At 42.6% G+C, this 25302-nt stretch overlaps 1 protein-coding gene across 1 annotated transcript; it reads right to left on the bottom strand.

The window, feature by feature from the left end:
- Positions 1-1223: 1223 nt before the first annotated feature.
- On the bottom strand, positions 1224-18056 carry LOC136448627 (uncharacterized). The gene is made up of 13 exons (XM_066448266.1): positions 17502-18056; positions 14693-14809; positions 10639-10699; positions 8679-9265; positions 7941-8062; positions 6986-7065; positions 5225-5277; positions 4630-4854; positions 4455-4504; positions 4099-4165; positions 3334-3379; positions 2129-2751; positions 1224-1865 (listed from the first exon to the last, which is right to left on the bottom strand). Exons 1-13 carry the CDS (start codon positions 18054-18056, stop codon positions 1779-1781), a joined length of 2673 nt encoding a protein of 890 aa, XP_066304363.1. The 3' UTR covers positions 1224-1778.
- Between the last annotated feature and the right edge of the window lie 7246 nt (positions 18057-25302).

Below are 25302 nucleotides of genomic sequence, written 5' to 3'. Positions count from 1 at the left end.
ACCTTGCTGAGTGCGTTTTGGTTGCATAGTCGGAAGAATGAATTGTTCAAGGTTGTGAAGATTAGTCGTTAAGATCAAAGTCCCACAATACAAATTGGCAACCCAGTCTTTGCCTTTAGCTTTTAACAAGAAAAAGCTGCCTTGCGATCAATCACATTGCAGTGGTTGAAGAAGTGTCTTCAATTACTTCGGGGCCCTGACTATCTGCATTTCAAAAGAAATCAGTACTCACTAGCAGCTGCTCAGAGAGCTTGCAGCAGGCTTTGAAAACTATGCAAGTCACGACGCCAAGACAGCTAGAAAGGGAATAGTCTCTTTCAACTCACAAGGCAGCTCAGCACAGGGAGCATGGAATACAAAGGAGGTGCAATCAGCTTGCTGCCCATCATTAAGCTGCTTTCCGCATCTGCTGGAGTCAGTCATTGTTAGAAGAGTTGCAACTATAGGTCACAAACAACATACAGTTTTGATATGTTGTACTCTTGATTGACAATCAAAACAAGTTACCTAAATATTCGGTAGAGTCAGAGGGGGGGATAGCCTAGTAGATTGCCGCATTTTTTAAGGCAACTGTTTTTTTTCAGGATCTACCACTAACAGAATCCAAAATAATAAGGGAAAATCCATTTTATTCCCTTTTTTTCGACTTGAAAATTAGAATATGAAGTTATTCATTTTATGGAAACTGCAGCCGTTCTGGATTGTTATCGAGAATTCCAAGAAATTCATATCTAAATATTCGAGACATATTGAGGCATTTGACTCAAACAGAGTCTTGATTATTCAGCCAAGTAGGGCGGATTTCTGGAATTTGAAGGGAAACGTACATGGACTTTGAGTCATTTGACTCAACACAGGTGACTTTGAGTCATTCGACTCAAAACAGCAGACTTTGAGTCATGTGACTCAAAACGGCGGACATTGAGTCATGTGACTCATAACAGCGGACTTTGAGTCATGTGACTCAAAACAGCGGACTTTGAGTCATGTGACTCAAAACAGCGGACTTTGAGGCATGTGACTCAAAACGGCGGACATTGAGTCATGTGACTCAAAACGGGGGATTTTGGGGTCATTTGACTCCAAACAGTGAACTTTGAAACATGTCACTCAAAACGGCGGACTTTGAGTCATTTGACTCAAAACGTCGTACTTTTGAGTCAAATGACTCAAGACGGGGAGTTAGTATAGAGTGACTATAAACCACAATTCAGCATCGCATATAATGAAAACGCATTGGATTTTATTCAAATCCACGAAATCCATGTAAAGAAATGAAATCACTTAAATGTATTATTCTGTATAATTTACATCGCAGTTCCCTATTAGAGTCAAAGTTGCAAACTTAAGGAAAACAGAAAATACATATTCATACATCTTTAAGTTAGTTTAACTTCCTTTGTCATGTATAGTAAAAAAAAAATCAGGCAACATTTCTTTTAATACTCTCCGAGACTGTGCTTGATCAGAGAATGATAATTGCAGTAAAGGCTACCAGTGAATCTGGAGTAAATTGATTAGCTATGATCATTGAGAGAGACAATGATAAACATGATGTGAAACTACTTAGTTCAATCATAATAGTCTTTTACATAAAGTCATAAGGAAGACGAACGCGATTAGCGAAAATGTATATAAAAGGTTTTACAAACAATAAGATTACAAAATAACGATACTTTTGATACAAAAGTATACATAACGCTCTACCAAGAAACATGCAAACTAATCAATAAGAATTACAAATAATAAATGTAGTCATATATGAGGGCGGCGATTTCCTATTTTTTACTGGTCAAAAGTTTTCGACGAGGTTGTCTGGTACTGGTGGTCTTTGGTTCTGGTGCGTGTATTCCGGTTTCAGTGATCTGCAAAAAAAGCAGTGTGAATCGATATTCCATATGGCACGGATTTCACGACAAGGACCACTTAAGTTTCCTTATTGCTACGAACTGCTGACTTAGACATTTTAAGTTCTTTTGCTTTACATACATAGTCGTATTAAGTTTTAAAGCTGCTGCGCACATGCTATGTTGTTACAAAGCTAATTATAAACATGTTTTATACAGTGCTCTTTGGGGCATCACTTAGATGTTAGGTGCTGATACGAAGTTATCAACGCGTCCATTACCTCTGGGTTTTCTTGCTCCTTGTCCAGTAAACGCCTCACGTCATCCGGGACGACTGGACTAGCTCCCGTGTTGTCAGTTTCTTCTTGGTATTTTGGAAGTTTGGTGAGGGCCCATTCTGCTCCTACTTTCGATTGTTTTTTTAACTCCGCAGTGTTTTCATTTGCGTGCGTGATCGTTTTAAGGAATTCTTGCCATACATATCGTTGCTGTTCGTTATCTAGGTATGGCGACCATTTGGGAAACAATTCATCCCGCAGTTTGTTGATATCAATTTTACCGTTTTCAAATGACATAGGAATTATCTCTGGCACACCTGGCGGTCGCACAGGCTTCCCGGACCTCCGCGCCCGCTTAAACATGCCGTTTTTCATTTTTTGCCAATATTTGGTTTCCCCTTTGCGGTAAAACATGTCGACAACATCGTGGTCATTTTTATTCAGTCGGAACCTAAACTGTCCCAGTTGGGAATGTCCCTTTATGTTGATAATGTAGGGCTTTAGCCATTCACGTATGTCGAAAAGGCCTCTCAGCCTGTTGCACTTAGGCATCAGGTGGATAAGCTGGTCAGGCGTGAGGGCCTCCTGATGTCTGAGCTTATCCCCCACTTTACTGAACATTTGATCTGCAGACGAAAAAAATGACAGATTAATTACTACATGTACTAGGCTGAGATGAGTTCAGAACTTCGAGATATGTCTTGAATTATCCCAGCTCAGCTATATATACATATATATGGGTTTGGCGTAACAAGATGTTCTTCTGTACAGCCGCAGGCACAAAGTTGCGAAATTTTGGATTACTTTGACGTATGTGTAATGCCCATCTAGCGTATGAATTCAGCGCTTCCATTGCGTATGAGGTACGAATCCAATGCGCTGTGAATGAATGCGTGTGCAGTTGACGTGCCGACCGTAGTCCGAACAAATGCCTGGCGTTTTCATGACCGGTGCATGTATTAGTTATGTGGGTTATAGAAGTTGTCATGCATTGATTTATCCTAGTATTGCCTTCGATAATCAATGTAGCCCACATAACTTGGCCAACATAAGTTAGCTCTACGTACCATGTGCAGGAGGATTAGTGAGTTGGTGAGTGAGTGAGTGTGGCCTTACATTTGGTCAAATTATGCTCTTTGTAATTATATACATAATGAAATACTATCAAACAGGTATGTTAGTCACAAGGATAACTTAGATGAGCATACCGATATCTTCATGTGTGTGGCCGACGATAAGAAAAGAGAGTTGAACCTGGAAGATAAAAAAACAACATTTAAGATTTCGTAGGACTCAATCCACCGTGAAGCAATTATGGTATCTGCGACATGCTAAATTTAGGGAAATCCATCAAGAAGACCTTGTCTGATTTATAGGTGCGAAGACACCGACCCGACAGAACAAGTTGTTTCAATATGAAAGTCTCATCTCATCTTAGCAAAGATGGGGAACAAATGTAGCATTTACGAAGAAACTATGTAAATGAGCACTTGCTTTGCATGATTGATATCCAATAACCTTCAACTTTACTTGACTTCTTAATGTCGTAAACATAAAAGTCCCAGCATTAACCGCTACCGAATCATAGTATTTTCTTATCATCTGTGATGTCTATCGATACCCCTCTCTATCTCAGATACAGACAGTTACAAGCAGTGTAGGTACACCAAACCACTCAAAATCTGCTTAGCACAAAAATCGCGATCGGGCCAAAATAAAGCAAAATGCGGAATACGGGCCCCTCGCATACATACATTAGGTGCCTGACTAGTAAATTGGTCGGCCGCTTTAATCTCCATTCAGATCTAACGGTTGCAAAGACCATATCCAGCTATCAAATGAGGTTTTTATTGCAATAAAGACTTCTTTGGATACGGTCTTTTCAACCGTTAGATCTGATTGGAGATCAGGGCCGCTTAGCTTATACAAGTACAAAAGGCCACAAAGAAACCCAATGAATTTACAAAACCTACCTCGCGGAAGATCCTCATGTGAACCAGGATGTCAAGAAAGGCCAGCATGTATTTGTTTTTATTCTCTCTGAAAAATATATGTAATATATATAATTATAATGAATACGGCCGGGTCAAACGATACCTACATCTACATCTACATATATGGTACCCCCCTATAACCCCTTCAGGGGCAAAGTGAGGGGGGGGGGGGTGGTGAGGTGCCGGGCTAAGGGACTAATACCTGTAATTAGTTTACGGTTTTTAAACATGAGAATGTGTAAATCGTTAAGATCAATTTGACATTGTGCAATATTTGCATTGTGACGTCTTGAAACCATTCTCAGTCTTTCGAAATATACAATTGCCAAGATCACCTGTAGCAGTTATCCGCCTGGATATAGAGGATTGGAGGTAGAGCCTTGTCCTGTATATGGACGAAAAAAATATCATGAGTAAAGTATTACATGTGTAATCATATATTGTGTTAATTTTCTTTTTACGTTAAGTCAATACAATGGACTTATAGTTTTGTCGAAAATCAAAACTTACCACCGAAAGTCTTCTCAGAATCTTCAGCAGTAGATTCAACGTCAAGTTTGAATCGTGGGGATATTCAAAAAAATCAACGTATGTACACCGTAGTCCATGGCCGTGGCTTATAACCCCCGACACATGGACTTTCATCAAGTCCGCAGTCGTGATTTCCTGGGGTAAGAAGTGCATAACAAGAATAATGTAAGAGGTCCATGTTACACCAAATGAATATTTCAGTGTCTAAAATTCATTACATATGCAATATGATTTAACGCAAATTGACAGAACAGGCGCGATTCAATTTCAATTGCCAAGCGATATTGCTCCAGACCTAACCTTGTTTTCTTTGGCTTCTTTTCTAAAAGCAGTGTAAGGCAATGGCCCCACAAGTACATCATCTGTAATGCATGGGGTCTGTAATTTTAGTAGGATGTTATTTTTATTTCGTCAATAAACTTCGAGTAATTAGGTCGTAATTTTGTTGCTTCTTTAGATAGCGTTCCCCTTTTGGAATTGTTAAAGTAACAGTCAGAGATATTTCGCCATGGTTGAATGTATATTGCATGCCACTACTTTTGACGTGCATGCTAAAATCAATACTTTTTCATACCTTTGACTTGTCCCCGACAAAGTGAGGTAGAAAGGTCTTGGCTTGATCCATCCCTGTAGGCATATGTATTCAGAGTTAATGTGGCTCATACAAAGCCCGGTTTACTCACAGCCGAATATGGCTCCCGAACACCAGCCGACCCAGTTCGGGAGCAGTATGACCAGTATTTAGGCCACGCCTATCTTTGGCACAGAACAAACGCCAAACTTGCCCTAACCATCTCCTAACCAGTGAATAAATTACTTCCGAACACCAGTGGAACACCAGTCAACCGCGCAGAACGTCAGCCGAACACGCTTTACTCCAACAGAGCAGTGTTGCCAAGTACTCGATGAAAGTCAAGATCGAGAACACCATCCAACCCATTCCAGACCTCCCACTCAGAGCCGAATGTTCAAACATTTAATACATTCGGCTGGCGCAGCTGAACGCCAGCTGACCGCGCCAAACACTAGCCGAGCACAGCCAACCTATGTCCCAAGTCACTCCTAATCTATGTTCGGCTATGTGTAAAGCCCAGGTCACACATAGCCGAATACGGCTCCCGACTACTGGCCGACTAAGGCCGGCGGTTGTTCGGGAGCAGTCTGGCCAATTTAAGAACACGCCTATCTTTTAGCGCTGAACATGCCCAGAACATATCCCAACTATCTCCCAACCAGGAAATGACTTACACCCGGCTGAGCCCCAAAAGCTTTCTAAACTTCTCCCTACCATCCCGACCTCTAGTCGCAGACTGTCGAATATCTTCTGACCAATTCCCGGCCGATTATTTACCCTCTCACGAAATGAAATGAAATGGACATTTTCAGCGACTTAAAAAGAGGGGTTATTTTTGTTTTCAATCAAAGTAATCCATTCTTCTGTGTTGTTAACATTACCGATAGATCTAATTCGGATCACGGTTAGTTATTTGATTTTGGTCGTGCGCAGGTTGGGGTGTTTCGGCCACTGGAAGCATTTATTTTGTTGGTACAGTCTTGGGGTGAGTCATGGGTACGTTGTCAACTAGTTGGAAGTAAGTCAGCAGTGAACTTTAAGGCACTTGGGATAAAGCACTACCAACCATCCCCATCCCCGGACGAAAAATATTTATTGTACTTAAACAACGGTAGCTGATGGAACTATCAGCATACAACATTGTTTGAATTAACCTTCTTTTGGAGACTGCCTCAAGACATCATTAATTGTATTGGGTAGGTTGGAAACTAGTTGGGAGTAAGTCAGTAGTGTTTCTGGCGTGGTTAAGGTTCTAATTTTACTACTGACTCAATCCCGAATACCATCCGAGCACTAGCCGACCGCGCCGAACACCAGCCGAACAACAGCCGACCCATTTCAGACCCGCCGTCCAGAGCCGAATGTTTTGAAATTTTCAAAACATTCGGCTGGCGCAGCCGAACACTAGCCGACTCAGCCGAACGCCAGCCGACTCGGCCGAACGCCAACCGAGCTAGCTCCCGAATCACTCCCGAATCACTCCAACCATGGTCGGGGGAGAGTCGGGAGGCCATGTTCGGCTATGTGTAACCTAGGCTTAACACATTTTTTTTTCAAAATATCGGCTGGCGCAGCCAAACACCAGTCGACCGCGCCGAACACCAGCCAATCTAGTTTCCGAATCACTCTTGGCCATGGTCGAGGTAGAGTCGGGAGGCCATGCTCGGCATGTAAATACAAGGTATAGCATATAACGCTTCAGATATAAGAGATACTATAACTGGTGTCTGGGATGTGAAGATTACTAAAGACTTTCCTTACCATCAACGATGAGGCTAAGATATTGGTCGGGGTTCCTTTTCGCCGCTTCCCGCCGTCGATAGTATGACGCTCGCTCCTCCCTATGAAGATATTAAATCGATCGAAGGAATAGTCAAAATCACTTCAACCCTATCCAGACTGAGCTTTTCTGGTATATGCAGGGGGGGGGGGGGTGTCATTCGCGCCCCCTCATAATTTCCAAACGGTATGATGTATGATCACTAGACTTGCAGGAAGTGATGTTCACGTCAAGCTTTATAATTCATGTAATTGTGGTGACGTAATATAACGTAATATGACGTCATCGATGTGATTTCATTGGCTAAATTGGGAATTTCCGTAATATCTAACGGTATTAAAACAAAACAGTTTGTATTATTCATGTTAAGGTATGGAAAGGCATACGACGTCAATGGTAAATATGTGGACGTCAAAATGACGTAATAAAATGACATCTTGTGTTGTTAGCAATCCCTTGGGATCCGCCATCTTGGATCAACCATTTTGAAATTTTTTAAATCCTTTTTTTCCATTTATGATTCCAAAGGACAATAAAAATAGACTGGAAACGTTAATCTAAATATTTCCGTTAAAGAAAATGTCAGGTATTGAGGATTTTAAAGGCGAAAAAGCCTGCTGAAACCTTGAATAGTGATATAGTCCGCCATCTTGTATTTTTCAAATTAGCATAAATTATGAATATCAAATCATTAAAGTTATATCTACTATATGTGATGTTATACATGTAGGAAAACTAGAGTACTAGTAGTTGTTCAAGAAAACCTGTGAAATAGCATTGTTTAAAAAAAAATATTAGCGACTTTTAGCCCCCCCCCACACACACACAGTTTGGATAGGGTTAAAGAACATGCCAAAATGACAAAACTTACATGCATGTCTTGGTAATAAACAAAGTAGATTTGAAACTTATCACAAAGTGCAAAATAAATATTACATTTGTCTGTCGTCGTGCTTTTCTCTCTCTTTCTTGATGGCCCTTCTTTTGAGAGGATCCCTCGTCTTAGAAAGCTTCCTCCCCAGGCGCACACAGATCGTGCATTTTGTAAACAGACTGCACTGTGAAGAGAAATGGAAACGAAATTATCATGACAGGGTAACTTATATTCTTACTATTTAGTATTTGTAGTGTTGGGAAATACCAACGTTATGGCTGTTACTATCGAACCATTGTTCCAACTTCTTACTAAGCCTTTTGAAATTTATCTAAAATATAATGTTCAGGGACAACACGATGTAGGTGATCATGTCAGATTTCGGATTTTAGTAGTCAGTGGCGTGTAATAACGCTAACACATTTCCACTAGGACAGCGACAGCTGAATGACCTACAATTGGCCAATGTGCCATGTGAGGCCAAAATAGTCGCAAAGGTCGCCTCGTAAATTTTTGGTCCCTCCATAGTCGCTCAGTGATCACGGTCTTGTAAAAAGTGAATCATTAGACTTCTATATATAACTCCTATAACAAATTGATGATTTCACTGTCATAAAGTAGAATTTCCGCACATATTTTGTTTAGACATTCCTTATGTTCATAAAGAAATGAAATCTCGGCTAATTATCTTTCAGCTGAATGTCAGATATAAAAAACAAACCATGAAAATCAAAAACTATGTTCATTGTGTTGGAAAGAAGATGATTTCCCGAAATTTTGAAGAAAGAAGAAATTATTACCTTTTTTATAAAGACGTGGGGATAGAATTTACTCCACATGTTCAGGAATGACTGTAGGCAACAGTAGGTCTCCATGCGCGCCTCACAATGTTCGGTGTACGCGTTGAAGATGTCCACTTTTCGGGTTTTGAATGGAAGCCATCTTTCGTTCTTGTGCGGCATCTGGTCGCTATGGTCTGCAACGTAATAGCCAAACCATACTGACATACAAACACACTTGTCCGACAAAGATCTTCCTCGTCGTAGTCCTGCCCACTCCATTCCCATCCTAAAGTTCTTTAATTCACGGTAATATGTGTTTTTACCAATTCCATGGATTCGACACCACGCTTTTAAGCAAACATGCACACCATCAACTTTGAATTCGAACTGCCTTTTCTCCTGCCCGACCTGAAAGCTGTTCAACTTTTCCTTAATCCACTCGTCCCTCGCCGGTGCACTGAAGTATACGACTCTTTTTTCTTTAAAGGTTGCTTTTTTAAACTTCGTCGAGCATTTCCTTCGGCAGCACGGATCCATGGCAAGAACTTTTCTCAGCGCTGTAGAACTTGTAGCTCGTGAGAGCAGTTTGCTCCTCTTCTCTGGATCTAAGATAACAAGTAAAATATCACAAGCATGTATCAACTTGCTACAATAAAATCCTAGTGTTTCTCAGACACATAAATACTGTGACATGTGTTCTTACATAATTTACCTTACATGTCATCTATGTTTGGTACTAACGTTAGTATACATTCAAGCTTTGCAGGGAGGGTCAGCATGGCATAAGAATCATAGCCTCCAGTGGTGAAACACAACAACTTTAAGGTTATAAATTATACATAAAATGGACAAACTTTTACATAAAAGGTTTAACAGCATGTACCTTTTTCCCTTCTCTTTGTTGTTCTTGGTCGAATTCGGGGTGCGGCAAAGTACGAGCTGTCTAGTTCTTCCGAGTCGGTACTGCACAGATCAGAGCCGTCGAATGATTCATCGTCGCTTATCATTGGGGATGAATCACTACCATCGCTTGCCTCACTATCACTGCTACATGTGCTGGATGTGTTGTGGTGCTGTTCATTCCGAGGGGACAGTATGACAGGGGAATATATCGTGTCAGGCTCATTGAAGGTATAGTCATCTCTTCCAGGGGTCCGTGGCGAATTGTGTGAAAGTGAATGGGGTAATGGACGGAGTCGGGATGATTCGGATAAAGGGGTACCGTGTAATGGACGGAGTGGGGATGATTCGCGTAAAGGGGTGCCGTGTAATGGACGGAGTGGGGATGATTCACGTAAAGGGGTGCCGTGTAATGGACGGAGTGGGGATGATTCACGTAAAGGGGTGCCGTGTAATGGACGGAGTGGGGATGATTCGGATAAAGGGGTGCCGTGTAATGGACGGAGTGGGGATGATTCACGTAAAGGGGTGCCGTGTAATGGACGGAGTGGGGATGATTCACGTAAAGGGGTGCCGTGTAATGGACGGAGTGGGGATGATTCGGATAAAGGGGTGCCGTGTAATGGACGGAGTGGGGATGATTCGAATAAAGGAGTGCTGTGTAATGGCCGGAGTGGGGATGATTCAGATAAAGGGGTGCCGTGTAATGGACGAAGTGGGGATGATTCGGATAAAGGGGTGCCGTGTAATGGACGGAGTGGGGATGATTCGGATAAAGGGGTGCCGTGTAATGGACGGAGTGGGGATGATTCGGATAAAGGGGTGCCGTGTAATGGCCGAAGTGGGGATGATTCGGATAAAGGGGTGCCGTGTAATGGACGGAGTGGGGATGATTCGGATAAAGGGGTGCCGTGTAATGGACGGAGTGGGGATGATTCGAATAAAGGGGTGCCGTGTAATGGACGGAGTGGGGATGAGTCGGAAAAATGCACGCGAGTTAATGGACGAAGTGGGGATGATTCGGGCGAAGGATCACAGTTTTCCCCTTTGCTTGACGTCATGAAAGCTCGGCAGTTACAAGCGCCTCCACAGTCACATTCTTCCTCGCCATCAGTTGCGTGGTTGGAATGGGCATTGTCCTGTAGGTAAAATCACAAATATATATTACATAATCACGTATGGGTAAATAAGACTGATTGTAATAACCTAAGTCACCCAATTTATAAGAGTATGAGAGGGGGGAACTTTCCACGGGCAAACGAAAAGTGATAGAAGGTCGCGAGAATCGGTCCGCCCTTCTGTAAATCAAGGTATCGTTAAAAAGAATTCTCAAACATGTTTCTCACAACGTTAAGACTCAAATAAGATTGTCCCAGTTAATTAGGCTGATTGTAGTAACCCATGTCACTCTATTTGGAAGAGATGGAGGGGTGGCCACTTTCCACGGGTGGATCAGATGTAATAGAAGTTCGTGAGAATCGGTCCGCCCTTCTAAAAATCGCGGTATCGTTCCTCAAACCACTTCTTAAACATGTTTATCGCAACGTTAAGACTCAAATACCCAGTTAATTAGGCTGATTGTAGTAACCTATGTCACTCTATTTGGAAGAGATGGAGGGGTGGCCACTTTCCACGGGTGGATCAGATGTAATAGAAGGTCGTGAGAATCAGTCCGCCCTTCTAAAAATCGCGGTATTGTCTAGAAAAATACTTCTCAAACATGTCTATCGCAACGTTACAACTCAACGACATATGTCTAAGTTAACAGGAGTTCCATGACCTCATATTTCCATGAAATAGTCTGATTATGTAAAATAGTTTACACAAGTACATAATATATGCTTGGTCATGAATACCTTTATCTAACTTACACAAGAATAATTGGTATCTGTTGATGCTTCACTTGCTATAAGCTACATCTGTTACATGTACTTGAGTCTTATAATGGAAAACACTGCAAATATAGATTTTCCTAATTAGTCATGCAACTTAAGTCCCAATTAGCCTAATTTGCACTTCATTGTGTATATCTCTGTCTAAGCTACCTGTATGCTAAATATCATGGAAATCCGTTCTTCCTTTGTTCAGTTATTCTCCTTATAAGATTTTCACAATAACGCCCCTGCAGTCCCAGAGCAAGCTGCTAATGGGCCCAAGCCCACACCACGTCTTCATTACACCACAAGCTATCTGCCACCAAAAATTCAAGACCATAGCACGTCCAGGTCAAGAGATACAAATTCGAATTTCTGATGCAGCATCAAGGTCACATACCAGGGGGCCCAAAATCGACCTTGAATTTCGGCTTCACAACACCCGCCCACATACCAAATATCATCGTAATCCATCAAGAGGTTCTTGAGTTATGCTGCTTAAAGTAGTCAGGAAACACACACAGACAGACACACAGACACGCCCAAAACAATATCTCCATTTTTCATGGAGATAATAAGTCTCGTGGTTTGGCCATTGTTGGGATTTCTTGTGAAGAGGGACACAGATTTTCGGCTCCCTCATAGGAAACTAACCCATGCAGTTTTCCTATGGGTAGAAAGCTGCATGTGAGAGGCATCCCTGTGTAAACTGTGCTGTGTGGTGTAGAAATATGTCGGCTTGTAGACTGTAGGATTTGGATAGCGGGCCTTTTCCGCTTTGTGTATAAATGCGCCATCTTGTGCAACCGCCTCACGGGGTCAGTCGGTGCAGTTCAGTGACCTCTCGCAGAGCGCTGTTTCAAAGTGGGCGTGAGGAGCCGATAAGCCGACAGGATTTTTTTTTTTAGTTATTTGTAGGTTGTACCCTAAACTCAAATATATTCGTTTTTCGTATTCCTGAAGTGCACCGCGCTATACTTTTTACCGCGTCGAAGCTAGTCACCTTGGGGCCCTAACTATAGAAATCCCCATAGGCCGGAAACTGTGTTCTGCTACCTTCAACCATGACGGGAATTGGCCAGAAATGGGCAACAACCTTATATTCAGTTAATTTGATTGATATGTCAGGTACTGACGTACACCCGCTTGAAATGCACCCGTTTGTTTAACTTCCAAATAGAGTGCCTTAGGTCATCACAGCCAGTCTTATTAACTCGGGCATATGTACGTGAATGTACGGGCATGAGTCTTAACGTTGCGAAAAAACATGTTTGAGAAGTGGTTTGAGGAAAGATACCACGATTTTCAGAATTCGAAGGCACGACCTTCTACACATTTGGTCCGCCCGTCATTTCAAAGTGGCCGATTTTCACGCCGGACCATATTTGATAGAACACCGGTAATGCTAGGGTCACATTTCCAAGCCGGGGCCCGGCCGGGTGGTTTGCCGGAACGAAAAGTACGACATAGAAGACAACAAAAGGCATAAACGTAAAACTGTTTATTCATAAGCATGATCTGTTTATATTTCTTGATATGAATTTTTGTTTTACGTTCCCGCAATCAGCCCGGCCGGGCCCCGGTATTGAAATGTGACCCTAGCATTAGGGGGACATAACCCGGGGTAGTGGGGTAGGGTTTGTTTTTGAGACGTTCACGATTGTGTTAAATCTTAGGAGAAGCGTCTTCAAGTTGAAATGCAAGTGTCAAAATGCAGCGATTATAGGAAGAGTTATTAACTTTCCTATGAGGTGACCGAAAATCCCAGCCAACCCGAGAAAATGTGCCCCCCTTCCAAAACCTGAGACTTTTTTGATCATGAAACGATCATATTTGTGCGCCCACCTTCGCACAGTAGTACATACATTTGTACATCCAGCTGGATCTACTTGGAGATTACATCATTATACTCGGCCAACTCTGGCACGCGCCGTTTCTTTTCAGTGCAGTTGCGAAAATTGTCACTTTTGACAGGCTAATCCCTACACGGCGGGGAGTTGTTGTCACAACGTCGGGCGACTGGGTCAGCTACAGCCTGGCATCGTACCAAGAACCATCGTTTTCGCAACTCAATCTAACGTACGTATCTGGTTATGTCCACAGATGACGGGGCGAGAGTGTGCAAACGTCACTGGTCTTTTTACAATCTTACATAAACAAATATGCGGACTCCTTGTTTGCGGTAAGGCCACCCCAGTTTAATTTCTTGTTAACGGATTTCTTTTTCAATCTTAGCAACAAAATCATAAAAACCGAAGGCTGGGGTAAAAAAACACAACTCGCACCCGACCATGTTCACACCCTGAAACTGTGTGCACCAAAGTACAGACTTCTGTTTTCATGTTGATTTTGGAATTAGCAGTTTTTCAAAAAATCCGTTAACCAAGAACATGAATTAGTGTGGCCTAAAGAAGAATATCTGACCCGGGGTATCGCGCGCCTGCAATGGTAACCAATGGGGGTCAAGGGAGCGTCATGCTGGTAATTGGGAACATGTTTCTTTAAAGTAGAGTTCTTGTTTTGATGTTTTGTTTTCATTGACGGATTAGAAAGCCCTCCGGAAACGTCCGGAAAACGTCAAGGACGTCAAACACTGCCTGGAGAGTAGTACAGTCAAACCTGCCTAGGCGACCACCTTTTCAACGCGACCACTTGGCCATGGCGACCGCTCTTTCTCGGTCCCGAAAATTTTCCCCATAGGCACAAGCAATAAGCTGCCTGCCCAAGGCGACCACCCGTACAACGCGACCGCGACCGCCATGAATTGGGACCGCAAAGAGCACAATCCCTGCCCATGGCGGCCGCCTCATTTCCAAGCGTGAGGTGACATCGGATCATTTTGCTGCCGGATTTCGCGGAAATGTTTTTAAGACCTTGACGGAAAAAAATTGACTTGGGAGGAGGGCCTTGGAAATTTTTTTTTAACCCGACCCTCTGACGACCGGACCTCCCCCCCGCTAAATAACGTACAGTCCCTTAAAGCTTCGATTGTATGTGCGTATGTGCGGGAGGGCGTTGGGAGTTCAATCATCAAGGCAAACATTGTTTTGTAGTCAAAATCATGACGAAAATTTGTACACGATGTAAAGGTATACAAATATCACAACAATAACGGAAAATGTAATTTTGTATGTGCCTCTTTTAGATTTCTCGCAATGAAACCACTCTAAACACTACTAGTTTTCCATTATGCCATTGAGACTACGCTTTCTATAACAATGGGTATAATTAGCTGGGTATAATGTAAGGGATGCTTACATGAGAGGCCGACTTTGCCATGTGGTCAGTCTTTCTTCGTTTTGTACGCGTTCCTCCTAGCAGGGGGATAGCGATCTCTAAGAGACCACCATTCACAACCTGGCCGAGATGGCGAACCTGAAATCAAAGTAAATGCATCTACTACTACCAACTCAAAGTGAAAAGACACACATCATAACACAGAGAAGCATTTGAGCTGAACGGCACGCAAATCACCAGCAGTTGTACAGAAAACATTTCTAAGTTTAGTCCTTCACCATTTATTTGTACTTTCGCTGTTGTAATAATCACAAACACAAAATAAGCCTTGTATCCAGTTTCTACGTGTCGACTTAGCCTTGTTTTACTGGACCCACTGTGCTATATGATATATTGACCTGTTTCTGTCACGTCTTGTTAGCTGACAAGCCCGTAAACCCACCAACGAGCGGGCTGATCTGTCTGGGCGGGCGGGCAACACGCCCGCGCCGCAGACATACATGGGAGCTCCCGATGGTATGGTTCATGCTAACATAGGATCGGTAAACGGTAGCAAATTACTCTACAAGCAGAGCAAGGGTTTCGGCTGGTCTTTGACGTGTTTTTTTTGCGGTTTTATCGGGCCTTCTACTTTGTCATCATTTTTGTTGTCGACACAACAAAAACGATGACAAAGTAGAAGGCCCTACAAAAACGCCTAAAAACACGTCAAAAACCAGCCGAAACCCTTGCTCTGCTTGGAGAGTAGTTGCAAAATACAAACTTATCTAATCGAGTTTCCGCTCATGGGGAATGGTGAGAAAGTGATGATGAAAGATGATGATCAATGATGAGCTGTAGGGGTTAGATTTCTAACATCCAACTGACTCAAGGAGTTTGTATTGCTTGGGTTGCAAACAAAAAAAATCCCTTTGCCAGTTAGATACGGTATTTTCAACCCTTAGATCTGCTTAGACAGAGGGCAGATTTAACAGAGCTGTTTGTTTGTACTCTACAACTTATGACTCTACCATGTACTTCCTGTCGTGAGGGTAGACTTAAGCTTATCTCCGCCTGGCTAACTGCCCACCCCTTGAGATTCCTAATCTCCTAATCTGTGTACCAGATGGCCGCACTACAGTCATTAATTCTTCGGTCGGGAAAGCAAATCGCCCCGCCAGCGCATATAGCACACGGGCCCTAATTATCTCTAGGTGCGATACATATATGATTTAGAGACTCATTATAGAGATTGGGTGCCAAGAGAGACCGAGTGCCAAAACTCTATAATATCGCGTGTGATGTGCTGATTTTATGGTTGAGGAGTGATATCGTTTAGCGCGAAGCATCTGGTATCCATGCTATCCTGGCTCATACTTACTGTATTTTCAAGCTACAAAATCTGTGTACATTCTGAGAGGACATACTTAAACTGAACAGATACTAATGATAATAAGTTGTGTTCATGACTGCGTTGTCAATATTGCCTATGGGGTGGCGAGTGTTTTTGGAAGTAGCCTGGTAACCATAGCAACGGGAGCTCAGCAGTATCGTTGCTTGCCCGTTGAGGTCAAATTTATCATCGTACGGGAAACATTACGGTGTTTGTTTCAATTATTTCGGTCACGAAGGGACGGCAGGAATCAGTAAGGCAGAATCATAAGAGACTACTAGACAAGATTGCTTCAGTAGAACGTCAGCTCCATGAAAAAAAAAACTCTGTAACTACGAGGGTCAACCATAAACTAACGTTTTTTTTCTCATAGCAGGTTCATTTTTATATAAAATGAGTTGAAACTTAGACCAAATGTAAAAGAACATCTCTTCTAGAGACTGATTCATCTCAATTTGTTTTTTTACATTTTTACCAGCGGCTGAGTTGACTTCAAGTCGACCACACCCCTGGAAGCTTGTCGGAGGCAAACAGCAGTAAAAGGGAAGTTCAATTAGCAGTAAAGTATGACCAACTTACAATTATTGTAGGAGACTGAAACTGCACATGTATCAAAATGCATATCTCTATAAGCCACACGCTTATTTTCATCTCTGAACTCAAATCAGTTTTTATTTTTTCGTTCCTAGGGTGGAGTGAGGTATGAGTTGAATTCAGAGCGGGCATCAGGGTCCTGAATATGCGCTATGTTGATAAATTATTTTTGTAGACTACTTTCCCATGAAGTCAGAGATGCAAAACTATACACACTTCTTAATCGTTAAACGCATAATATCTGAGTCAAGTTTCGTTTCTCTTATTTAATGGTAAAGAAGTTTTCAAAAGTCTTTAACAACACACCGCGTATTCGGCTATGAATTCAACTGGCTCTGATATCACACCTCACTCTATCCTAGCAGCTGTAACAGAAGAACTGTAGGGAGTTCAGAAATCCAATTTGGCATGTAAGGTGTAGAGACATGTGTCATCATATAGGTGTAATTTAATATTCTTAAAGTAATTATATACGGGTCATATCTGACTTATCTTTGGTTCTGACAAGCTTCCAGGTGCTTCCTGAGTTAACGTGAAGTTAACTCAGTCGCTGGTAAAAATGTGAAAAACACATTGTGATACTTCAGTCTCTAGAAGAAATGTTCCTTTACATTTGTGCCAAGTTTCGACTCATTTCATGCAAAAATGAACCTGCTATGATAAAAAAAAGGCGTTAGTTTATGGATGACCCTCGTACACTTACGAAATACTTGCAATTGTTGGACAAGCCATGCCCTGGCGGACGCGGAGTTTTCACAGTAAATGCCAGTCTGTTTCAAGATTTCTTTTTGCTCTCCAATCCTTTTTAGGACAAGTCATCTAAAGCTAGTAAAAAAATGCCTAAGGTTTCATATGACAACTTACCTTTTTATTGTTCTTGAAGATTGTGCATTCCGTCCTTGGTATACCGGTAACCTCTGATATTTCTTTCTTGATGAACTCGAGAGTGTCTTCTTCAGTCGCCTTGATCTGGAATAATGGTCCCGCGGGCGGCTTAACATACACGACCGTTCCTTCACACGTTCCATGGTTCCGGGGAGCACTTGACCCAACCAGGGAACAAAATATAGCCGCGAAACGAGAAATAAAACGCCAGGTCGAAAGTAGCAGATCCCAAAACATGTCTGCTAGGTGAAAGATTGTCCGTGTAAAGTCGACAAGGGTGTGGAACGCCAAGGTGATGTGCTCTCCATGTAAGAAAAATCCACCGCGAGGGGGTCCGGGGTCGTCTGGCGGCATGTCCTGGCCACCACCGCCGCCAGAAATGTAGAACGACACGGTTGGTGAACCAACAGGGATGAATGCCGTAACATTCGTCTTGCTTGTAGTGATAAGTGCCTGTTGTTTAACATGGCTGGATGAAACAAAGGCACTACACACAAATATACAGAACCACATGAGAGACATAGTGTGAACCATCGCGAGTTTGCACTGAAAATGACAAACACATCAATCTGGGCCTGGACCTGCTCTCAGATGTCATTCCATATGGGGCATATAACTGGGTGGCGCCTATCGTTTTGACGAGCCGTGTGCAGACGAGTGGGTCCGGCTTTTTTTGACGTGTCTTATGCGCTTTTGTCGGGCATGTCACTTCGTCATGTTTTTACCTTATCTCACCACCAAACAGAGATTTAAGAAACGACAAAGTGAAAAGCTCGACAAAACGCATAAAACACATCAAAAACCAGCCGCACCCACTCCTCTGTTTGGATAGTAGACGGATAGAGATATCAAAATTGTTGCATATGATCATATCAACAAAAATAATTTTCTCACAAACAAATTACAATATGCCCGCATTTTATAAAGCGGACATGCCGCCCGAGATTAATTTGTGCAAGATTTTCAAGATAATTAGAAATACTATTAAATGCGTAAATGAAGCAATTACTCCTTGACAAAAGATCGCAACATTTTTCTGCTGTGTACGTGTATGGATGCATGAAAAGCGAGAAAGGTCATCCTGCTATCCTGAACTCTTACGGTTGTGGAACGTGAAGAATGTTAATGAAAAATGGAAGCCTTTCGATGAGAGCCATAAATCTGCCACGACTCCTTTCTGAAACTCATCTGTTTAGATACCGCGTCTTGATAAGCCCTGTCTTCCCTCGACAAGTCAGCGGGGGCTCAGTGACTGGGAACATATGGATCCCACAAGGATGATGGGAAATATTTTCTGCCCGGCATATCACTCCATGTGAAGCCACAGGCCTGTATATCAAAGCACGTTTATCTTTTTATCCACTGTTGTTAAAAGTTTGCTACTGTAAAAATACAAGTTTGCTACTGTTACAATACAAGCTTCGCGCCCGCCGTGCCTACCTGCCAACATGGGGTCGAAGGGACGCAAATGTACAGAACAGAGCTGGTGGTTTGAGGTAAAAGATCGCAACATTTTTGCGTATGTTGCCGGAGATAGAAAGGCTGGAGGCGATGTCGTCTACGTTGAAGAGACGAACAAACCTGAGATAGTGCGGGTAAGTTGGTGAAATTATTACTTTTGTGATCTCTGTTTGCTATGATAATAGTAATAAATGCCTCACCCCCGGGGCGTCTGTAACATTTCCTTGAGGGTCACACAACGTCGGTGTAATGTAGGACCTGGGAAAAGTTTAACATCCAGGCTACCCTGGGTATCATTATCTACTGGTCTACGGACTTGAGAATATTTCATCGATTTATCAGCGTTTAAAAGGTTTGGGTCACATTTATCTCAAACGACCTTTCTGTTTGAAATACACAACAATAACAAAAACAAAACAGAAAAAAACTACGAACGTACAGATTATCAAAACAAATTATCTTATCAACGACAACAACAGGCCCGGGATCTCAATAACAGGTACAAGGCGAAGGACCTTCTTTTGATACCCTAAAGTAGACAATGACTAAGTGTTGTCTTCTTTTTTTGCCTAGGTTGTAACACGGGACGAGACTGGGATGGACTTCTATGCCAACGTGACGAAATTCGTCGCGAACCAGAATTATTTCTGTCAGAACTTCAGCAACTGCAATACGAAGAAGCTGTTTGTCGATAAGTGGACTGATGAGAGCAACAAGGACCCATTCTGGGGGAACAAGAAAGACACACCAACAAAATCCAGGACAGCTAGTAGCGGTAGGCAGTGACGTTTTTTTTTTTTAATTATTATTCATAGCTTAAAATCAATAGCAAACTTATGTTGTAATAATGTGCGCTAGCATTGTATTGTAGTATTAGTTGAGTTATGGTACTTTGTAAGATGCCCCTAGGATGACGTCTGTTCTGATGACCTGTTCTGAGAAGGAGTGTAGGCGGGCAACTATTTCCTTAGAATGATGGCTAGTAAATGACCCGGTAAGAAATAATGACCTTCTCTCCAGGAGGGCATAGCATGCTTCCGGGTGGACATCGCCTTATTTGGGACTGTCCACTACCCCTCAGAGGAAATGACGCATTGTGACTCAAGTTAACCTTTTCTAAGAAATAACGTAGGGTATATAAAGGTATATAAAGAGGACCGATGTACTAGAAGTAGAAGTCTGTTGCGGAGATACGATGTAGAGAGAATACAGATCAACGTCTTCACGATGTAGCGACTCCTTGTGTTCCCTTGGGTTGAGCGTACCACTAACATCGCAGCTATACTAACGAACTTCGTAAGGGACACACCATCGAGGCCAAGGTCAACATCAGCTACCCCTACACCCCTTACATTATGTTTAGTAAAGAGTAGGCAATTTGTAGGCTAGATTTAGGGAAAGTCGTCACATCCGTAGCGAGCTCGATGCGACCAAATTTTGCCTACTTGCCTTTCTTGAATGTACAATTTTTTCCAATACATCCCTCATAGATTTCACACGGTCTAACTCAGACGGGGGTAGGTAAAACCTGCTTGGGCTTGTGTAGACTCTGGAAACAGTTAGATATCCAGGCTATACCCCACACAAGCCTGAGATGACAGTCCAGTAAAGGGACGAACGACCTCCTCCTACCTGGCTGTATGCGGGCTTTCTATTTTGTCCCGTTTTCGTTTGTTTCCCTAACCCACAGTAGAAAAAAGGGGACAAAATAGAAAGCCTGTCAAAAACGCCTACAATACGTAAAAAAAACAGCCGAACCAATTCCTCTGCTTTGAGATTGTACGGATCTACTCTACTAATTTAAACCGATGTAAAACATTGACTAGTACTCTCACTGAAAATCGAGTAAGCACTTTCCGGCTTTCTACTGTAACATTGATAATGTAGCAAAAACGCAGATTAAGCTGGATCCTTGCATTTGCTTTGCGATTACGTATTCCCCGCCACTTCCAGTGCAGTTGCGAAAATTACGCCATTTCCAATTTCCAATAACTAATCCCACAAGCGGCGGGCGGCTTCCTGTCAGAACGCCAGGTTGCTAACACGTTAGTTGTGCCGTTGTCGTATTGCTATATCGTCTGATAGGTTGTGCGTTGTCTTTTTTACACAGTGACTGCTTTTATAGTTAATATAATGTTATTTGGTCCCATCGCGAGTTTTGTGCTAAGCAGAGAGTGGGTAATATTCCATCCAACCGAAGTCTGGTTCATGCATGGTTTCCAAATAATTAAAGACTCCAAGCAGATGTTAGCATGAGGCTTTCTACACTGCCTGTGACTGCCTGTATCTGAGATACATAGAGTCTGAGAGGAAGATTGATAGACATCACTTATGCAAATGAGACATGATTGTTATAAATGATAAGAAAATGATATAATTCTGTTTAGGTGAATGATTGGAATTTATTTATTTTTTCTGCAGCATCTGGAAGTCATTGTTAGCAAATGCTACAACAGCCTTCTTTGCAAAGATGAAACTTTCATACTTTGAAAACCTGTTTTTGTTTGGGTCTGTGTTTTTGCAACTATATATCAAATCCTTTTGATGAGTTTGTCTGAAGTGTGACATGTCGGTAGTTAAATTCCTACCTTATCCACACCGACAAGAACATAATCACTTCCTCGGGGGACTGTGTCCTATTGTTTTGTTTATGCGTCATATGGTTTTGCTAATATGAATGAATGAAGTCCAGTCACTGTGGCGATGTACACAAACGAACGAAAAACTGGGATTTTAACTCAAATCAGATATTTCGTTCTAGATCCCCTGAGCGCCATTTTTCTCAGTGGCTAAGGTAATGGTATTTTAAAATGAATTTCCTCAATTTCATCAACAACTTTACGATTAGCGCTGTTGCTCTTCCGGCTTACCCCCAAACAATACTTAATCGTGTGGGCCCGCTCTGAGGGCAGATATGGGACAAGAAAAGGAAAAAAAAAAGCCTTAACGTCTGGATTTCAGGGCCTCACATTTGTTGCAGTAGTCCTTCCTTGAAAAACTTGTTACAACGTTTGCCAGCCTTCGCTGGTCGACAAGGCAATTCGGGCTGTAATTTTTTAAAATGGCGCCCAACTCGCACGAGCAAGCCGTGATAACACTACCAACTCGATTTTGGGTGAATCAGCCCTTTTAGGGTTACTAACCCAAAATGGGTGGGTAAGATACAGTAACAAGGGGTACTTCATTGTTCTCTCCTGGGCTGATTATGCAAGTTTTGGGTGAAACCCCATGCGTTTACTTTGCAACAGAACACAATGGAAAAGTACCCATTTTTACCCATGCATTTCATAACACCTCTGGTACAAAGTGTGAAGCAGCAAGGGAAATGCTTGTGTGGCCAACCTCTCCTTGACTATAGCATTATGACTTTCCTCTTGCGAATTTGCAGTTATGGAACTTGGTAGGCTTTTTGCCTAATCTGTGAAAATCGTAGCTCTTGGTATAGTCCTTCTTTTCTCAGAAAAAAGCTAGCTAACTCAATCTAGAACAGGGTCCAATACACATCTGTGTCTGGGCACTGTCTAGCCTGCTGTATTTCTTATGAAGACTGTTTCATTGTCTGTATAAAGCATCACTCCAAATTCTATTGTTTGAAATTTACCTGTGAGCTGAATAACAAAGCTTTCTGAGTAGAGCCAACATGCCAAAAGAAAATTCCGCCCCAAAATGTTGCCCTAGTTGCAGCAGTACCATTAGGATAGCAATTTCTTTCAGTTTCATTAAGAACTTGGGCAGCAAGGAGTCATTTCACACCTATTTGTGAAACCTATTTTCACCCAATCTTACTCTTCTATGACCTAGGTGTGAATTTCGTTTTCACCCAATACATCTACATGGAAACAATGACAAACCAGGTCACCCCTTTTTACCCATTTTGACTCTCTTGGGTTGAGTAAGTTACCCAAAAAGGGCTGATTCACCCAAAATCGAGTTGGTAGTGTAAGCTGCAGACGATGTTTCTACTATCTACTAGACGTTTTTAGTGAGTTTTAATGGCCAGAAAATCACTTAATATAGTTACTAAATGTCTGCCCCGAGTAACTGCTGCAGTCTGCTGGCCATGGTCGCGCCCTAATTGATTTATGGCCTAAATGATCTCAATTTCAAAGCTACTGCCTTTGTTCAGAAAATGAGCGGATTAATTTTATTGCCTTTTTTCTCTCCGACATATGACCCTGCAAATGAAACCATGGCAAAAATTCTCCCTACTACCGGCCGGCGTAGTTAGTCTGGTAGAGATTATCATGCTTCGACCAAGGTCAACCAGAAAGACATACCGCCGAACTCTAAGCAGGCGCCTGTCTTCAGCCTGTTCCAACCTGCATTTTTGTCACTGCAAGAGAATGTGTCCTTTCAACCCATCATCCCGAATGTCCTGATTGTGCGGACTTCCTATGGATTTTAGGTCAGAGCAGAAATCGGCACCCCCTTGGTAAGACATATGTACCGGAGGTCTTGCATCGCTGCGCCTTGGCCTGACTCTATTTCCTTTTCTGCCAACTTCTACGATCCATACGCCCGGTAGGAGGGCCTAGTGGAGGCTACAGGATACAGGCGTGCAGTCAGGCTAATTGATTTTTATCTGTTCCTCCTGGAATGTATTAGGCCACTCTCGTGGACAAGATGTTGTTACGTTACATTCCGCCGAAATCGCACAATAATCAACTAGCGAGTTCTTTCGCTTGGCGTACACCAGTTTTTTTTTCCATGGTAACTGCCGTCGCCATGACAACGGCCGGTTTAAGCGCCCCTAATGCTTGACGCGGAATAGCCTGGGTGCCATCCTATTTCTACCGGGGCTCCTACACTCGCCTCCCTCAAAAAAGCGAGTGTAGGAGCCCCGGTAGAAATGGGATAGCACCCAGGCTAGACGCGGAAGTGACTTGGTCCGAGACGCTTCCCCCTCCTTTTTCTGGCACAACTATCCCTAACGCCAATCTAGATGACTCAGAATGTTAGAATGTGTACAGATTAACTTTTCATAACAAAAAGCCAACCAGAATAGAAGATTTGTCCAGATAATGTAACCACTGAGCCGCCCCTCGGATAGGCCTTGTACGGTGCCTATCCCTATACAGGTCGCCAAAGTGCAAAATTGACGATCTGAACAACCATTCGGATGTATGAACTAAAATTTGTTACAGGTCATTTGAATGAGTCAAGCTTAAGTTCGTTTAGTATTTATTTGCAACTCCCGGAATGACCCAAATTATGGTAGCGGACAAAAAATAATAATAGTGCGCCCTAAACCTTTATGTACAAGACTTTAACGTGAAAGCCAACGAGGCACGAGCCTCGCTGTATGGTTGTATTGTAAGTGGGATCGTATGACTGAGATTGTGAAGTTTGACCATAGAAAAAGGGAAATTTGAGGTGAAGCATGATGCTTTTTCAAGTAGCTAGGGGCCGCCGGAGTTTGCCAATTGGCCGTATAATACTTATACAGCTGTCTGCCAGGGTGAGTCGGCTGCAGTTCTGTATGACCCCACATGACCCCATTTAAATGTGTAGAGTAGAGTAGAGTAGAATAGAGTAGAGTTGATGTGGTCGTCAAGATGTTTAAAAAAAACATCATAATTTTGTTTTGGTGTTTTCAATTAATTTGTACAGTTTGGCAGAAGTTGACATCTGTTTCCGTAACATCATGTAATTGGCCATCAAACCATGGAGGGAGGGGGGATCAGGCAGGGAGCAGTTAGCCGGCCCAAGCAAACTAAAAGTTCCTTTTTTATGACTGAAGCTACTTTAGAATTGTATCCATCATCATCAATGTACAAATAACAACATCACAACTTAGAGAAATATCTTTGCATAGGTCTGGCTTCAAAATAAAGTGACATTGTTTTCATATTGGGGTTTGTTGAGGCACAGGGTAGGGTTGGGGACAGCATGCTGGACGATTGTGCCATTAATCACACCACTGGCCATACCCTCTGCGATGCTGTGTTTGGGAGATGACACCAGCCTGCTTGAGCCAGCCAACTGCTCTCTGCCTGATAACTCCCCGGTAGTGATAATATAGGTCCTCGGGAAGAACTATATCTGGGCTGCCGAACAGATCCTCTGCCGGGCCCGGACCAAGAAGCTAAGGATGGTTCCCAGGGTAACCTGCTCCAAGCGGAATAAGCTATCAAAAATCGCCGGCGCGCCATGTTCCTTCCTCTGTCTGAGGTGGCTGTTTTACCTTCACCTTTAATGGAGCACACCCCAGTTTATTTGGGGTTTCAATTGGTGGCTGCGCACCCTCCAGTCTAGGTACTGTCTCTTCCAGGGGAGTATTCCGAAGTAAATATACTGTGTATAGGATGAACGCCTATCC

Source organism: Branchiostoma lanceolatum, chromosome 14 (genome assembly GCF_035083965.1).
Source record: "Branchiostoma lanceolatum isolate klBraLanc5 chromosome 14, klBraLanc5.hap2, whole genome shotgun sequence".
NCBI classification, from domain to species: Eukaryota; Metazoa; Chordata; class Leptocardii; order Amphioxiformes; family Branchiostomatidae; genus Branchiostoma; species Branchiostoma lanceolatum.
This window is presented reverse-complemented; position numbering and strand designations above follow the sequence as displayed.